General features: G+C 39.3%; 2 protein-coding genes and 1 long non-coding RNA gene across 4 annotated transcripts; 2 read left to right on the top strand and 1 right to left on the bottom strand.

Annotated features, from left to right (window-relative positions):
- Nucleotides 1–3,221: 3,221 nt before the first annotated feature.
- Nucleotides 3,222–9,815, bottom strand: LOC148742972 (uncharacterized). 2 transcript variants are annotated; one of them, XR_016001495.1, is made up of 3 exons: nt 5,890–9,815; nt 5,468–5,539; nt 3,222–4,902 (listed from the first exon to the last, which is right to left on the bottom strand). It is a non-coding gene; the product is annotated as an uncharacterized LOC148742972 (long non-coding RNA). The 2 variants fall into 2 exon arrangements; XR_016001494.1 differs by lacking the exon at nt 5,890–9,815 and having other exon boundaries at nt 5,468–5,882.
- Nucleotides 9,816–13,677: 3,862 nt separating this feature from the next.
- Nucleotides 13,678–16,606, top strand: LOC148742971 (uncharacterized). Its single transcript, XM_088749291.1, has 3 exons — nt 13,678–13,866; nt 13,992–14,469; nt 14,751–16,606. The coding sequence occupies exons 1-3, from the start codon at nt 13,678–13,680 to the stop codon at nt 16,604–16,606; spliced, it is 2,523 nt and encodes an 840-aa protein (XP_088605417.1).
- Nucleotides 16,607–16,774: 168 nt separating this feature from the next.
- LOC148742970 (uncharacterized) lies at nt 16,775–18,877 on the top strand. Its single transcript, XM_088749286.1, has 2 exons — nt 16,775–16,996; nt 17,342–18,877. The coding sequence occupies exons 1-2, from the start codon at nt 16,775–16,777 to the stop codon at nt 18,875–18,877; spliced, it is 1,758 nt and encodes a 585-aa protein (XP_088605412.1).
- Nucleotides 18,878–19,109: the final 232 nt, after the last annotated feature.

Below are 19,109 nucleotides of genomic sequence, written 5' to 3'. Positions count from 1 at the left end.
CGAAGGATCGTTCACATATACGTCTCATAACCGCAGTTCATACATATGTTTCATATGTTTGTTGTTGTTTGACAAACGATTTTATAAGTTTAGGCTAACAAAGAAAGAATTTTATTGAGCAGCAGTTCAAAATCTTAAAATACACTTTCGTCGTAAATTTCTCATCAGGAAACTCGATTTTTCTTTTATATTAAAAATTGTTTATTTCGCCGTAAATTTCACGGCAGAAACGCAGGAATTCGATGAATAAAAGTCGCATTAAACCTCCTTGTGTCTTGGTAGAAAGAATCTCATTGACTTCAGCTTTTCGGTGGAAGAAACACCGATTTACACACGCCATTACAGAAAACAAACAAGCAGACTGACAACTCCAAAACAGCTATTTGCATTCACTTACAATTTGACTTTCTGTGACATTTTAAAACGGAACAGAGGTAAATCTTCCAAGATTAATCGTTGTTGGAAATAAAAAAATACTTTCCGTAAGATCTCTGTTTTTCTCTTTACGAGAAAATCGTCGCATGATCAGTTAACTCGTGTGTGTTTGTCACACCAGTACTGCTGTTTCTTCAAAAGCATATCCTTCTTTCCTCTTTAATTGACAGGTGTCACATCGTGACAGTTACTTTTCAAAAAAAATGTTTGAAAATTTGTTCGGAACCTTTTAACTACCTTTACAAATAAAAATGTTTCGGCGAAAGTTTTCTCTTTAATTTGAAGAACCTGAATGATTTAGAGCTACAATTACGATTTTAATTACGGGAATATCCTCCTTGAACTTAACAATTTGATAGCGAGTGAGTTATAAAGAAAACAAATGTTATTCAAATTTAATTTGAATAACCCGAATGATTTAGGGCTACAATTACGAGTTTAATTACGGGAATATCCTCCTTGAACTTAACAATTTGATTGCGAGTGAGTTATAAAGAAAACAAATGTTATTTAAATTCAAGAGAAAACTTTCGCCGAAAGATTTTTATTTGTAAAGGTAGTTAAAAGGCTTCCGAACAAATTTTCAAACATATTTTGGAAAGTAACTGTCACGATGTGACACCTGTCAATTGAAGCATACGCTTTTGAAGAAACAGCACTACTTGTGTGAAAAACTCACACGAGTTAACTGATCATGCGAAGATTTTCTCGTAAAGAGAAAAACAGAGATCTTACGAGAAGTATTTTTTATTTCCAACGACGATTAATCTTCGAAGATTTACCTCTGTTCCGTTTTAAAATGTCACGGAAAGTCAAATTGTAAGTGAATGCAAATATGTGTTTTAGAGTCGTCAGTCTGCTTGTTTGTTTTCTGTAACGGCATGTGTAAATCGGTGTTTCTTCCACCGAAAAGCTGAAGTCAATGAGACTCTTTCTACCTAGACACAAGGAGATTTAATGCGACTTTTATTCATCGAATTCCTGCGTTTCTGCTATGAAATTTACGACGAAAGTGTATTTTAGGATTTTGAACTGGTGCTGAATAAAATTCTTTCTTAGCCTAAACTTATAAATTCGTTTGCATCTGGTGTACGTCAAACCCATGTGTAGTTTAAAGGTCAAACAGGGATTGTCACTCACTAAATTGGCTCGCCATTAAGTCTTGTGATCGCCTTTGTATGAAATTGTTTTTTTTGTTGTTGATGTTGTTGTTGTTAAGTCCGCGTTTTACTAGTCCGCGTTTTACTAGTCCGCGTTTTACTAGTCCGCGTTTTACTAGTCCGCGTTTTACTAGTCCGCGTTTTACTAGTCCGCGTTTTACTAGTCCGCGCTTTACTAGTCCGCGTTTTACTAGTCCAGTCCAGTCCAGTCCAGTCCAGTCCAGTCCCGTCCAGTCCAGTCCAGTCCAGTCCAGTCCAGTCCAGTCCAGTCTAGTCCAGTCCAGTCCAGTCCAGTCCAGTCCAGTCCAGTCCTCGAAATACCATATGCCCTGGCAAATCATGTGGCTGTCAGGAATTTTTGCTCCGTCCTCCGTGTTCATGCATAAATCCTTGTCGTCTTTAGCAAGCGCATTAGCCCTGATTCTGGTCGTTAAGTGAAGAGGTGTGCTTGTAATATTCCGTCAACTAAGGGAATTTTTGGGAAAAAAATGATCACGTTATAAAAGAAATCGGCTAAATTCAAGTAAATAAACCATGCCGTAATACCTAAACCATTTAAGTTTTTCCAGACATCAAAGGAGCTAGGCAATCTGCTAGTGCTTCTGGGATCGTTTGCGCGTCAGTCAAAATGGCGCCTGATCATGAATGTACACGCTGTTATGGCCAGACACTGATAATCTCGGCTATTACAGCCCTTAAGTATCTTCTGACACTTCACTTTTTGAAGCTGCTTTGCGTCGAAAGCAGAGAGTGGGATAGCATGTCTACGAAGTCTTACCAAAAGAACGTGAAACGTACACGAGGGGTTACTTGGCGCTTCGCTCGCTTGTTAGGAAAAATTTAGCTTGTGTTGATGCGGGAAGCAGACAGCTTACGATCACAAGTAAGGCTCCTAACATGTATTTTAACCACACTTCAAGTAACATACGCAGTAATGATAAAGTGTTGATTTCTAAAGATATATGCCGCTTGACATCACAGCAAAAGGTGCCAAAGATCGATCAATGCGTTACTTCTTTGGTGGACGCGCTCTAGTGCCTAGATCTTTTGCATTTAAAATAAAGCTCCATGCGATTAAAACGATTAATTAGACGTTACTTAAGATAAGAGAATTAATTTTACTCGCTAGGACCTCCAGAGTGCAAGTTAACTTTGTCTGAAGCAATAGTAACCCAATCGAGAAATTGCGACATCTATTTATGGCGACCACCAATTAATCTTATTTACGGCATGGCTTTAAAAACTTTTAATGTTTCCATCTTTTTACTCGTGTTCAGTTGACCTGAATTTTCAGTGAATGGTTTGAACCAGGGAATAGCAGTCAGTGGTTGAGGACATTTGAAATAAGAGTCAACTGGCTCTTCCTTTCACTCAAATCTTTAAGGGGTTGGTTGCCATCACCCATAACAGTCTATTCCAGAGCCACCGTTATTCAGATGATAACACTTCATACTTTTATTATGCAACTGTCCAAAACTTTTATTTTGGATTTACTGTCTAGAACCTCCTCTGGCTCTTTGAGCACATTTGAGTCTCCACAAAATGACCATGTTAAGGTTTCCATGGATTAAAAATTAATAAGAATAGGAAGTTTGGGATTAGGAGGAAAAAAACAAAAAAGACATCTTTTGATCAAACTGTGATATTCTTACTTTATTAAAACACAGGAATCTTTTATAAATAATTGAATTGAAGGGAAAACATACCACAACATTTTTTAACTCAGCAAGAATGAAATTTTAACTTAAAGAGAACTGGAAAAAATTATGTACTTAAGAACTTAGGTGCTAATTTCCTTTAAAGAATTGGAAACAGTATTGAAAAATTTACAAGTAATGACTCAAAAAGTTTCAAACTGATGAAAAACACAGAAGTGAATTTGAGACAACTCAAACATTCCACCTTATTCCTAAATAGGAACCTTAACTCAGCCTCAAATCAATGTCTGCCTGCCTGCCTGCCTGCCCACCAAAACTCCAACCAAACACTTACCCACCATCTCCAAACACCATAACAACCACCCTATTCCTCTTTACCCAGGTTAAAACCCTCACCCTAGCCTGTAACCCTCCCCGTCTCTAACCCAATCCCATTTAATCCCCACCCATCCAAACATTTTACCTCCCCAACCTCCCATGATCCTTTTCAGTCATAGTCGCATTTGTAAACCCCTGCCCACAATAGTAGCCCTCCCTCCTTCCCAATCTGTTTCTTAGTCCTTACCATCACCACCACTCCACCACCCATACCTTCCACCCAAAACATTTGAGTTATCGCAAACCTACTTTGCTTTGACATCAGTCTGTTATATGGGAACAACATTCTAAATTTCCTCCTGAATGTCCGACAACCTCTAAATTAGAGTAATATGATATGATATATTCAAAAATACAGTTCTTTACTTAATATATGGTTTTTTGGATCTAACTACATGCAGAGTTGCTGCAGAAGTCATTTATTAAACCTTTTCAGCAAGTTTTAGAGTTCAAATAATCTATATAACATGTTGATTGAGAAATCTGAACTTTAACCTCAGCTAAGTACTTCAAGAAAATTGTAATGTGCTAAGACTTGAATCATTTTCCGAAAAAAAAAAATAAAACCTTGTTAATTTTGGATTTTATCCCCTGACCTGAAACACTCAGATTTCTCCGTAAGTAATCAGTGGATTAAAAGGTTAGTTAATGTTAGATTATAAGCTTTAAAGAATATTATGGAGAGCTCAGAATGTTCCAAGTGCAAATTGCCCAAATTTTGGAAATGTCATGTTTTAATTTCCAACACCCCTGATTTTAATTCAAGTCTAAGCATGTTTTCTTGGACACAAAAAATTATTTTATACCAAGTTAAAGTTTTTGATATTATTTTGTTGATTGTCATTCAGCTTGGTGAAATATGTATTACATCGTACAACATATTGAGAGCATCTAATTAGTTCTTGCAGTATCAATTTTGGATCAAAAATTTTGGCAAGGAAGCTTTTGGTTTTTATTCAAATTCTCCTGGTCAGTGCCTTTGGAAATTTCAAGAAAAAAGTATGGAGAATATGCACACTAATTTTAAGGTGTAAGAGGTGATTGCACTTTGGCTGGACACGTAAACCCAAAAAACCCCGCATAGGGAAAAATGGGGACCATTTTCCCCAAACCTGTGCTATGGTGATTGAACCCTCTGGGTTTGAAGGTAGCTTAACAATGTTTTACCCTAAAATGTTTTACTACTGTAATTACACAGCCTTTGTTTGTTACTGTCCTTTATGAAAATGCCTTATCTCCTTCTTAGGCACCAGTAGCTACATTTGTAGAGGCTGAAAAAAAAATAATAAAACAGCAGATAATTTTAATAATGTTGTGAAGAAAGTAGTATTAGTTAAGTGCTAAATTTTTGTAACCTATTTTGAATTATTTGGAATGTTGATTTTGCCAACACTCAAAATTTTCACACACAGTTATATCTTTTAAATGTACATTTGCTGCTTGGGTTGATGTACTGTATTCAGAGCATCTCCAGATTCTTTGAATTCAAAGTGGAAGAACACACTAACACTCTGTGAAGTGTATACTAATAATAACAATGTACCACAAGGTACTGTGCCAAAATTCTTTTAAATGTCAAAATCCCATTATCTAATTTTTTTCGTTAAAAATAACATAGCAGTAGTGTAAGGAATACATGATTTGTTTTGTTTGAAGACGTAGATTTTTGTTAAAGGATGTTACAAGAGTTAGATTTGAAAGTTAGTCCAGAGCAATGAACCTGTATGATTGCTGGATACTTTCTCTGAAATTATTTTGTCTCATGAATAGTGATTGTCTCTTCCTTATTCTTGAAGTGTAACTTACATCCTAAAAACTCAAAGAGAAAGGACCAACCTTTAAGTTTTTGTTTCCAGCATGGGGCTTTCTAGCTGCTAAGGACTGTTTGCTCATGACTGGTCTGATAGGCTGTCAAATGGGTATAACCACAACAAGAATTATATGCCATTTTGTGATTCATGCAGTCTCCATATATTTCAAGAGTGTTATAAGTTTTTTTTTAAGTTCCTTTGCCTAACAACTTCTATCTGACAAGTTTGGGTGCTCTCATTACCTGTTTGCTGGATATTGTAGTGATATCATTTGGGAGAGTTAATAATTTCCTTGAGGTAATTAAAGGGTTCAATGCTGACCTGGATAGGATCTATGAATTCCTTCTGGTTTATTTTGGTGCTTTCAAATGATCATATTTCCTGGAAACTAATTAAAGCCTTCAGGCTGTTCTGCAGACTGTATTTGTGACAGTTAAGCTTACTTACCTTTTGAAAAGGCTGAGAATGAGTGTCTGAGGTGGAAAAATAATAAGAATTTGTTTGTTTGTTTGTCTGTAGTCTGAATTCCTTTTCCTGTTATTAATCTAGTTGTTTGCCCTGGAAATAAGACTTCAAGCTCCCAATATAAAAATGTTACCATGACTAACCTTGTTTTGATGAGAAATAGACAGAAATAATAGACATAACTAGCACTCACCTTTTTTACTGTTAAAAAAATGTTTGAGAACATACTGGTTAGTAATATGATGAGTTATAGAATATATAAGAGGTATTATTGATACTCACCTTTTTTGCTGTTTAAAAAAATGTTTGAGAACATACTGACTAGAAACATTATGGCTTATAGACTGATATAAGAAGTATTATTGATACTCACCTTATTTGCTGTTTAAAAGATTGTTTGATAACATACTGATTAGGAACATGATGGGTTATAGACTGATATAAGAAGTATTATTACACGACTCGGGCAGTCAGAGGGCCAATAACTAAAATCAACCACTCAAAATGCTCTATTGCCGGTCAATATTCTCTAAGTATTGGACCGCGCACTGTCCTGAATGGTCACGAATGATACCGCACTTGTGGCCCTTTGAACTTCAGTCTTATAATAAATCTCCTATTAACCAAGCTTGCTCAGGACTGCACTGGAAGAATATCGGCCCTTGAGCTTTTTTGTACGGACCTCGCTGCACTCGGTCGGTACTGTCAAGATCTCAGGCTGATATTCTCCCAGTACAGCCCTCGCACTTGGTTAATAAGATATATTTATTGATACCCACCTTATTTGCTGTTTAAAAAAATGTTTGAGAACATAATGATTAGGAACATGATGGGTTATAGACTGATATAAGAAGTATTACTGATACTCACCTTTTTTGCTGTTTAAAAAAATGTTTGAGAACATACTGATTAGGAACATGATGGGTTATTAAGAGTGATATAAGATGTATTATTGATACTCACCTTTTTTGCTGTTTAAAAAAATGTTTGACAACATACTGATTAGGAACATGATGGGTTATAGACTGATATAAGAGGTATTATTACACGACTCGGGTAGTCAGAGGGCCAATAACTAAAATCAACCAATCAAAATGCTCTATTGCCAGTCAATATTCTCTAAGTATTGGACTGGGCACTGTCCCGAATGGTCCCGAATGATACCGCACGATACCGCACTTGTGTCCCTTTGAACTTCAGTTGTAAAATAAATCTATTAACCAAGCTTGCTCAGGACTGTACTGGAAGAATATCAGCCCTCGAACTTTTTTGTACAGACCTCGCTGCACTTGGTCGGTACTGTCAAGATCTCAGGCTGATATTCTCCCAGTACGGCCCTCGCACTTGGTTAATAAGATATATTTATTGATACTCACCTTATTTGCTGTTTAAAAAAATGTTTGAGAACATACTGATTAGGAACATGATGGGTTATAGACTGATATAAGAAGTATCATTGATACTCACCTTTTTTGCTGTTTAAAAAAATGTTTGAGAACATACTGATTAGGAACATGATGGGTTATTAAGACTGATATAAGAAGTATTATTGATACTCACCTTTTTTGCTGTTTAAAAAAATGTTTGACAACATACTGATTAGGAACATGATGGGTTATAGACTGATATAAGAAGTATTATTACACGACTCGGGCAGTCAGAGGGCCAATAACTAAAATCAACCAATCAAAATGCTCTATTGCCGGTCAATATTCTCTAAGTATTGGACCGGCCACTGTCCCGAATGGTCCCGAATGATACCGCACATGTGTCCCTTTGAACTTTAGTCTTATAATAAATCTCCTATTAACCAAGCTTGCTCAGGACTGTACTGGAAGAATATCGGCCCTCGAGCTTTTTTGTACGGACCTCGCTGCACTCGGTCCATACTGTCAAGATCTCAGGCTGATATTCTCCCAGTATGGCCCTCGCACTTGGTTAATAAGATATATTTATTGATACTCACCTTATTTGCTGTTTAAAAAAATGTTTGAGAACATACTGATTAGGAACATGATGGGTTATAGACTGATATAAGAAGTATTATTGATACTCACCTTTAATGCTATTAAAAAAAATGTTTGAGAACGTACTGATTAATAACTTGATGATTATCCACTGATATCTGCATGTACATGTAGGAGGCATAAGTAGCACTCACCTTTTTTGCTGTTTGAAGAAATGTTTGTTAACATAGTGATAAATAACAAGTAAAATGATGTATGTATTTGTAAGAGAATGATGGTGCAACCAAAATAGGCTAGTACACTTATCTTGTCCTGAAAAAAAATGCAATAAATTGTCAGCCCCAAATAATGGCACTTACCTTGTTCCTGAAAAAAGTTAGTTGTTAGTAACTATGACTTTCTAAGAAAGTGACACACAGAGAGACAGTCTTTTTTTAAGAATTTTTTATATGAACATCATTCTTAAGTTTTCAATGAATTTGCATGTGTATATTTTGGTGACACATTAATTTTTTGTTATGTTATGGAACCATCAATCTTCAGGTCTGCTCCAAAAAATGGGCTCGGAGCTGCTAGAATTAAATCCCTGAAAAGTAAATAAATTAGTAATCTTGTAGTTAAAGTCTGAAGGTAGGTTTCTGAAGAAGAATAACAGACACACAGGTTGTTTTTCTCTACTTTTTGAAAATATTACAATCAGTTGCTTGTTAAATTCTTGCTAAGGGTGGGATGCACTTTAAATTTCCTAAATGAAAAATTAAGCATCTGCAGAAACCTGAAGTGTTCCTGTGTCAGTAAATGTCAACACCCCGATTGGAACACTCAGGGTGTCCCAGATCAGGTTTAAGAGGTTGGCTGGTTAATGAGTAAGGGTCGTTATCAAGCTCTGAGACAGTAAATTTGATGCCAATTGATGTTGAAATCGAAAGACGGAATGATAGCCATAGTGAATTTCAAACCGAAAGCCGAACTCGGAATAGAATAAAACACACGGGTTTTTAAGACAATTGCTTTAATGTATGAACCATAAGCAAATATTTTAACTGGGCCATTTCTTAAGACTAATATGAGGTTTCCTCTCCATTGTGACTCCTCATCTGCTCCATAATGTTAGTTGATGTGTTCTATTTTTGCCCAGAATTTGAACTGACAGCTGTTATGCTATCAAACAATTATACAAGTAGTTTATTGTCTGTCACCTAAGCTGGTGTGTGCAGTTTCCTATTTCCCACTAAATGAAGTCTTGTGTCCAAGTCTTGTTATTCTGCATTGGAGCTGATGTAGAGGTCTAAAATTTGCAGTTCTTGCCTCGTAGCTCTAAGTGTTTTAGTCTTCAATAGAAGCTGTAAGGAGGGATAAAGGTTCCAGTTCCCCTCCTAGTCTTAAGTCTTGTTGGTCTTCTAAAGGGGAGATGGAAGGACTTATTATACTAGTTCTTGCCTCTTGGGCTTAATTTTGTTGCCTTACACAGGGGTTGAAGTGAAGGACTAGGTGGTGCTTGATGGACTTCGTATAGTTGCAGTTGATCCAGAGAAGGGACATGGTGTTTTAAGGGCTGTAGGCTGGTTTCTTCTGGGTAGTAAGCAGCTGTATTGTTGTATTTCAAGTTAACCATTTTCTCTCCAGTTGCAAAGGGCCTAGTAAGATTAAAACTATGCAAAGGTTTAATAAGAGATTTCCTTCTACAGCATGCCAAGTGTACTTGAACTTTTTGCACGTGATTGACTAGTTGGATAATTTGTTTTTTTTTTAAAGCTAACTGTTGATAACTTAGTCACTGAATTTTCTCTAGTGGCTTAATGCCCCCTAAAAAGCTTGAATCATTTTTTAAAATGAGACCAATACTCCGTCAATTTATTCTGAAAAACTGCCTTTAAATGCTTTGTTAATTAACTTGTTGCATAATTTACCCCTTAAAGGTATTCAACTGTTTGAATTCTGAATTTTCTATTAGCAGGTAAAATGGTTACAAATATCTTTATGCTTTTGCTATATTTTACCTTATTTTCCATAGCCTTGTGTTGATGATCTCACTAAAAAGACGACCTGAAAAAACCAAAGCATGCATGCTGTTATGTACACACACAAAGCTACAGTCAACTGCAACTTACCATCTGCAGAAAGAGCTTGAGATGAATAGAGTTCTCTTCTTCATATCTATCTTAACTGGTCCATGAGATCAGCTACAGCATCATCTTTCCTGGAATTAGTAACGGTTAGTAATATCATCTTTTATGGAAGTGGAAATGTTAGCTCCCGAAAATGAGCTAGTCTGTAAAGTGCACTTAAAGTGGTTTCTCAAACAGAGCGAGGGTCATTGAACTGCCAAAAAGCACATTTGTACCCGAAAATGGGCCTCTTCATGCTGCCCTAGAGGAAAAGTTGAGTGCAATTTTGCCTCCAAATGGGCCCAGAAATCCTGAAATAAAAGATGTTAGTAGCACCTACTTTCTTTCTGGAAAAAATGTGGTATTAGTTTATGTTATGTTGATTGCAATTTGTAGCCCATTTATTTCAGAGTAAGACACAAAAACACAGAGTTTTGCGATTTTTATTTTTGAAAATGTTACATGAATCATTTTATTAGTTAATCGTCTAGGGTAGGGTGCGCTTTCCTATATGAAAAATTTAGCATCTGTGGAAACCTCAAGTGTTCTTGTGTCAGTAAATGTTGACATCCCGATTAGAACATTAATGGTGTCCCAGATGGTAGCTAGCTAACGATTCAAGGTCGTTACCAAGCCTATATACAGTAAATTGGATGCCAATAGGTGTTGAAATCGAAGGTCGGAGTGATAGCCGAAGTGAATTTGAAGCTAAAAGCCGAACTCGGAATAAAATAAAACCCACCCACCTGGTGACATCTGGCAGACCTTGCCCTACCTTTCTGTGGGTTGGTTGCTGTACACACGAGGCTGGGATGTTGAGTGAGGAGTTGATTTTGCAAAATTTGGTGACAGCCTGTAGGCTGACTTGTCAAACAATTGGCTTAATGTATGATTGAAAAGCAAATATTAATACTGGGCCATTTCTTAAAACTACATTATGCTTTCTCCTCTCCATTGTGATTCCTTTTCTGCTCCATGATGTTGGTTGATGTGTTGTATTTTCGACATTAATTGGCCCGCAATTTGGACTGACAGCTATTATGCTGTCAAAATACAGCATACAATTAGCCTAGTTTATTTTCTCTGTGACCTAAGCTGGTGTGTGCAGTTCCCTATTTCCCACTAAATGAAGCCTTGACAAGCGGCTTCAACTGGAGTTAAACCACTAAACGTGATAGAAGTGGCAAATGAGCTCACTTCCCAGTTGAATGGCCTAATTTATCCAGTTAAATATATAGTAACTAAATCGATGTCTGGTTGAACCTTTGGCCAAAATGGGTTGCCGCAATAATTTTTACAATATAATATGCTTCACTAGATTGCAGTCTATGGAATTGCTGCTATCGGGTGAAACGTTATAAAATTGGTATTTGAGGCGCTACTAAGCAGGGAGCTCCAGCACGGAAGAGTGGATGTTGATGTCCATGGTTGAAGAGCCATTGTAGTCGTGGGGGATATGTGCACAGTTCATCCAGTCGTGATGTAGAATCAAGGCCGAAATTGTCGAAAGCAGAATCTTAAGCCGAAACCTAACCTAAGCCGAAAGTACCTGAAAAGGAACCCTATTAAAATTAAGGGAAGAAGAAAGGGAGGCCCAGCCAACCCCAGGGTACCCAACTAACTTAGCTAACTACATTAAATTAAGCCGAATGACAAATTTCCAAACTTCTGTCTAAAATTTAAAATGAGGTTCAACCAGTGCTTTATATTATAGTCCCTCTCGTCCAACCCACAAGGAATTCTCTGACCTGTTGTGTTTGTCTTCCATCAGTGTCTTCTTACTGACTCATTCCCAGATGATCATCAGAGTAAATGCATGTAACAAGATGTAGCAGACATTGGAAAGAAGTGAAGAGAAACTCGATTTGTGGTCTCATCTTCCCAAACAGTCCAATTCCCCAAATCTTTGTATTTTCTCCATCAGAATCAATCTGGAAGGAGTCAGCCTTGACTTGTTATGTGTTAGCTGGGAAGCAGTGGGAAAAGGAAAGGTGACTGGAACGGACTTGATCAGACTGGACTGTGGTGGACTGGAGTGGAGTGGAGTGGACAGTTGGAACTGGAAGTGGACCAGTTTGTGAGGGTTGAGTCAGGAACCGCATGTTATGGCCAGTAGTCAATGGGAGCTGAAAATTGATTAATGAATAATTTTATATAGAGTTAGTGATATAAACTGTAGTACTGTTATATTTTGATTGCAAGAAATTGTTTGAACATTGGCAATGGGAGAGAGAGCATTAGAGAGAATTTCATGATTAGGCTAGTTTCCAAGGTTTCCTTTACACACTAAATAGAGCATGTCAATTTGTCACACACGATAAGCAAGGAATTGCTTTTTCTGTGTGACAAATTGACATGCTCTAGGAGTAAAAGTCACTCTGAAAACTTCAAGAATGTTGTGAATATGAAAACTGAAAGTTGTAAGGAATTCCTTAGGAATACTTTTATTGGGACACAAATGGAAACTTGACTGGGATCTTCAAAACTCCTTGTTATGCACAAGGGAACTTTGTCCTGAGAGGCTGTCTGTTCAAATACGAGGTTGTTGTAATGCTATAGTCATCTACCCACCTTAAATCTGCTTGTCCAGTGTAGTTTCCTTGTGGCTGACTTTGGGATGTTGTGATGATTGATCCCTTCATGATATGTGTCAGGGCTGTTGACTGTCTTCATCAGCAGCATTAATTCAGTTCTGACATAGTTACAGTTGCACTAGTGCACAGTCTTGCCTAAAGGCTTTAAGCACTTACTTGAATGGGTTTGAATCCCTCTGAGACCAAAAGATCTTTAACTTTTTTTGTTTTTGTTCTTATTTTTGCAACTGTTATGGGTTTGAATCCCACAAAAGTTTTAAGTGATACTCACCTCCGTTGATTTTAAGTCTGTCCTTTGTCGTTACAGCAAAGCATGTCTTGTCTTAAATTGGCTGATCTATTGTAAAGCTGTTAATCAGGCCTTGAAATCTTTTATATTTCTTTATTTGGTGGTTGTTCGGGCCCAGACCCGCAGTGGGAGGATATCACGCCCCCCCAGTGAGACTGGACTTGTGATGAGACCACCCTACTAAGGACATTTTTGTTGTGTTAGTATTATGGGATATAGGAACATGGGCTTTTCGCTTGAAGTTAGCAGTCTTTTCGTTGGATTAAAAGGAGTGATTTAAACCGTTGTCGAAAGTTGAAGTTATTTAGTAGTCTGAACAATACATGGTCCTTCGGAGCCGGATCTGAGAAACCTTTGGGGAAGCAAGACACTAAGCAGAAAAGTAGACATCGAGATAAACGATTACAGGATTGAATATGGCAGACAACTGTGCATCGTCAGCGGAGGAAATTGTGAGTGAAATGTCTTTCCAAAGTCAAAGCCGAGTTACAAAGGAGAGGATTACCAGCAAAAGGAAAGAAATCAGCTCTCATGGCTCGACTTATTGTTGCTATAAAACAACAAGAATCTAATCTTCCATCTTTGCAAAACAAAAGTAAGGGATCGACTCATATAGGCTCTAAACAGGCCTTGCCAACTGACAACGTGCCTGCAGCATCATCTGGTGAACTTTTGTCGTCACAGTCTCCTAATCATCAGTTAAGTAATTTTCAGTTGTTAAGAAGGAAAGAAATGATCCTCAAGATGGACATTAATGCTGTGTTACAAGTAATACTCGAGACAAGCTAAAGCCCCAGCAACAACGTCATAGAATGGAAAATCGTGTTCAAAAGTTGAATGGTTACATGGAGAGTTGCAGTGAGTTAAGAGAGGAAATTATTGCTCTTATTTCTGATGATGAAGTAGCTGAAGAAGCTCAAAGGTGGATTGACTATCAACGAGTGATTGATAATGCTTTAGACATAGCTCAAGAGTATATATCTATTCAGGCAGTTTCCAAGGTAGACGTACAAACTGCTTCGGGTTCAGCGGAGCAAACACAGTCATTTAAAATTACCAAAACTTGAGTTATCCAAGTTTAATGGAGATGATTTTAAAATTTCAAAATTTTTGGGACCAATTTGAGGTTGCTATTCATGATAATGACAACGTGCCAGCTGTTCAAAAGTTCACCTACCTACATTCAGTGCTTGAAGGGATTGCTTATCATACAATCGAAGGATTTGAAGTCACTAGTGCTAATTATCAGCATGCTGTTGATGCTCTGAAACATCGCTTTGGTAGGAAAAGAATAATTATTTCATCTCTAGTCAAGTCAATTGTCCAGTTACGAAGGTCAAACGAAGGAGTAGAGTTTTTGCGAGATCTCCATGATACTCTAAAGAATCGGATTAGAGCACTGGAGGCCCTAGACGAAAAACCAATGACCCATTCTTGTATCCTTCCACTATTGGAAACCAAACTTCCACCTGAGTTATCCGAGAAATGGGAATTAGAACTAACTGACACCAACGAAGAAAGTGTTGATCTTGAACTTTTCTTCAAGTTCCTGAATAAACAAATGATTTCCAAGGAGGCCGGAAAAAGGAATGCTTATATGATTGGTGAGAATGGTGGGACAGCTAGAGGAAGTGGGGACGAGACAAGGATGGAGCTGGGGCAAGGAACACCCGGGAGAAAGTGTTTTCAGCAGCCGCTCTACTAGCAAGTGAGACAAATCGGAGAAGTTATGCAGCTTGCCATGTGTGTAAGGAGCAGGGACATGAAATCTTTATATGTCCAGAGCTTGAACGAAAGTCAGTTGACAAACGTTGGCAGTTAGTAAGGGAGAGCCGGCAGTGTTTTAACTGTTTAAAGCCTGCAAATACTTTCCACTATTCTTCAGTCTGCCGCCAACCCAAGTGCAAAGTTGAAGGATGTGGCCGGCATCATCACAATGTACGTCATGGTGACTGGGATCCTGCCATGGAAGAAAAGGGACATACAACGTTAAGTGGATTCGTGGCTTCATACAACTCCAAGATGCAACAAACCTTATTACAGACTGGGACCACCATGCTGGTTTCAGACGATTTCCAGAGAGCACCTGTAAGGGTTTTGTTTGACTCAGGAAGCCAGAGGTCTTATATCACCAAGAAGGCTGCCGAATCATTTGCCCTTGATGGACCTTCTGAGGTCCTTAGTGTCTCCATGTTAGGGGGAGAAACCAGTCAAACGAAGAGAATGAAGAAAGTCCGGATCTCACTTGCCTCTGTTCAAGAAAACGTTTCAATGCCAGTTAGCATGGAGGCCCTCACCATTGACAAGATCTGCACACCACTAGAACCAGTGGAGCTCAGGCTAGAAGATTATCCCCACCTGCGGAACTTGATACTTGCCGACTCGTTCCCTCGTGGACCAGTTAACGTCGATACTTTGATAGGGGCAGACTTTTACTTTTCATTTATGAGTGGTAAATGCAAGAAAGGGGAAACCACTCATGCTCCCACAGCAGTAGAGTCAACACTTGGATGGATTGTAGGAGGACCCATTCAGGGTCTTCCTTCCAAGAACACTCAATCCATGCTGTCTACCGTGTGCATTGATCCAGTTACAGACATTCTTAAGCATTCTTGGGAGCTGGAATCTATTGGAATTGTAGATAAAAGGAATACGGCCATGTCCTTAGAGGAAGAAGAGTCTGTTAGACAGCTCAACGAGGGACTGAAGTTTGATGGTGAGCGTTATGAAGTACCGCTGTTATGGAAAAGTGATGCTCTGCCATTCAAGTCAAACTACCTCCAGGCAGCCAAGAGACTTGAGAGTGTCAAAAGACAGCTTAGAAGAAACCCAGCGAAAGCCAATGCTTACAAGGATACCATCAACCAATACGTAGATAAGGGACTTGCCGTAGAAGTAAAGGAAGCTGTTGATGATAACGAGAAGGTCAGGTATTTACCTCATCACACAGTCTTTCGAGAGGACAAGAAAACTACAAAATGCCCTGTTGTTTTTGTTGCTTCAGCATATGACAAGCATGAGGTATCTGTCAATGACTGTATTCTGTCAGGGCCAGCACTTCAACCTAACCTGGTATCAGTATTACTTCGCTTCCGAGCACGTAGTATTGCACTTACGCCTGATGTTGAAAAGATGTTCCTCCAGATCAAGGTTGACGAACGAGACCAGGACGCTCTACGATATCTTTGGAGGGGTCTACAAAGTGATAAACCACCGGGAGTGTACAAGCTGCAAAGGTTGGCATTTGGTGTTAATTGTAGTCCATTCCTGGCCATTGCCACAGTTCAAAGCCATGCAAAGAAATGCAGTGAAGAGTTCCCTGATGCATCAAGGGAAGTCCTGTCGAACATGTACGTGGATGACCACCTTAGTGGTGCTGATAATGTTGAAGATACAGTGAAGTTACAGCAGTCCTTAAGTGCGATGATGGAACGAGGTGGATTTAATCTGACAAAGTGGGCCAGTAATTCGAAGAAGGTCCTTAGCCACATTGCAGAGCAAGATCAGGTAGCGTCCAGTACTGTTGATTTCAATGCAAGGGAACCGCTCAAGGCACTGGGAATATGTTGGAATAAACTAACTGACTGCTTCCTCTTTAATGTGCCTCCAAGTATGCTGGCTGTTCGTGACCCGGAAACGAAGAGAAGTCTGTTGACCATTGCATCGAGGGTTTTTGACCCTATGGGACTAATCACACCATTTACAATCAGAGCGAAAATGTTGTTCCAAGAACTATGGTAGAAGGGTTTACAGTGGGAGGACCAGTCAGATGAGGATATTGCTAAGCAGTGGAGGTCGTGGAAATCGGAACTTTCACAGTTAAGTTGTATCACCATTCCCCGCTATTTCATGGAAAACATTGGATGAAGTTCTAGAATAGAGCTCCATGGCTTCGGTGATGCTTCACCTATGGCATACGGTGCGGCAGTCTATATCAAGTGCTTGGATGAAACCGGCCATGCGTCAACACATCTTGTCATGTCCAAATCAAGGGTGGCTCCCCCAAAGGCTGTATCGTTACTGAGATTAGAGTTACTTGCAGCCGGTGTTAACGCAAGATTGCTGAAGTTTGTTGAATCCCTAGTGTTAACACTCAAAGTAGAGCAGGTAGTGTACTGGACTGACAGCATGGTAACTCTTCAGTAGATCAGAAGTTCAAGTAGCCAGTGGAAGACATTTGTAGCAAACCGCGTTGCTGAGATTCAGTCCACATGGGACCCACACAATTGGAAACATTGTTCAGGGGAGGACAATCCTTCTGACTTACTTACACGTGGAGTGCCCGTAAATGTCTTAGCTGATAGCAAGTTGTGGTGGAGTGGACCGTACTGGTTATCTTCTCAATGCCTGCCTGAACAACGAGAGTCGCCAAACGAATTGACCGAGTCTGTGGAGAAAGAAAGAAAATAAAGGGTGACAAGAACGTGCGCGTTGATTACTATGGAACCAGTAATTGATCCATCTTGATATGAGCAGTGGCTGACGCTAATCTGGGTAACAGCACTTGTGCTTCGAGGTGTTCGAGCTTTTAAGTCAGGAATAAGTGCAGGTTCCAAAGAGCTGTCAGCCGAGGAGCTGCAAGATGCCAAGTTGAGGTGGTACCAGGAGATACAACAAGAGGTATACCAAGCAGAGTATGAAAGGCTGGAGGAGGACCTTCCTTTACCAAACACCAGTGCTATATTAAAATTGGATCCTTATTACGACAAGAGAGATCGCTTGCTGTGGGTAGGAGGTAGATTACAGCACTCAGACTTGTCAGAGGGTACCAAACGTCCAATAATCTTACCACATAGGCATGCGGTAGTTGAGAAAATCATACAAAGTGTGCACAAGGAGTTACTTCATGCTAGACCTGAGGGCACTCTTTCGGTTCTACGACAAGAGATCTGGCTCACCAAGGGACATCGTGAAGTTAAAAGAATCCTGGAAAAGTGCCTTGTTTGTCGACGTCAACGAGTTGGTCCATGTTCACAGAAAATGGCGCCACTGCCATCAGAGAGGGTGTCATTGTCTCCAGCCTTCACTCACGTTGGTGAAGACTTTGCAGGGCCATTGTTCGTACGCGGGAGTGCCTCCCCAGAAAAGGCTTACATATGCACCTTCACTTGTGCCTCCTCCCGCATGACCCATCTAGAGCTTACAGATGACTTGTCCACTAAAGAGTTCTTTCAGGCATTTCTTCGTATAATCAGTAGACGAGGGCTCTGTAGAACCATCTGGTCTGACAATGCAAAGACGTTCAAATGCGCTGACCGTGAGATCCAACAGTTGTTCACACAAGGGTCATCTGTCAAAAAAGGATTGTGGGACAGGATAGATCAGGAAGAGCTCCAGGCCAAATTGACCTCCAAGGGAATCAAGTGGAAGTTTGTTGTCGAGCACTCCCCTTGCCATGGTGGCTGGTGGAAAAGGCTGGTGCATTCAGTGAAGGAACCTCTTCGCAAGATCTTGGGCAAAGCGCTGTTGTCCTATCAAGAGTTGGCCACCATCCTTGCCAGGATTGAAGCCGTTATTAACTCGAGACCGCTCACCACAGTAAGTGACGACATAAGAGATCTAACGCCTATAACACCAGCTCATCTTGCTATTGGAAGATCCCTGTTTAACTTACTGGACTTCGTACAGGAAATTTCAGCAAACAAAAGCACAACGAGGCAGCGATATCTGTACCAGCAGAAGGTTATTAACCATTTCTGGCAACGGTGGCGGGGAGAGTACTTGCATCAGTTATCCGTCAGAAAGAAGTGGGTGAATGAACAACCAGCCCTCAAGATTGGAGATGTAATGCTGATTTCTGAAGACAAGGTGTCGAGAGGAAAGTGGCCGATGGGAAGAGTTGAAAGATTGTTTCCTGGAAAAGACGGCTTGATTCGTACGGTGAAAATCAGCATGGCTATGCTTGGAACTACATGTCAGTACTTTGTAATTAGCGCTTATAGAGAGAATAATTATGTTGGGATATGTAGTAGCTGCTTTAAGAACCGTTACAAGGTCAATCACTTAAAATGATTGCCGAAAACTTTGTTGGAGCTTTTGTGATGACTCACTACAAAACCTGATGCAGATCTTCATTGCTATGTGTGCAAATCTGAATTGCAGATCTTTGGCTCATAGCTATAAAACATGTAAGCACTTTGAAGAAAGTGCTGGGGATGTACATGTACATTGTGTAAGGTGGTTTTGTACAGCTCACTCTACTTAATCTAGAAGCTAATTTATCTCTTTTTAATTCTGATGAGTG

The sequence above is a fragment of the Stylophora pistillata genome, chromosome 1, assembly GCF_964205215.1.
Source record: "Stylophora pistillata chromosome 1, jaStyPist1.2, whole genome shotgun sequence".
NCBI lineage: Eukaryota > Metazoa > Cnidaria > Anthozoa > Scleractinia > Pocilloporidae > Stylophora > Stylophora pistillata.
Note: the sequence above shows the minus strand (reverse complement) of the source record. Positions and strands in the feature narration are given on the sequence as shown.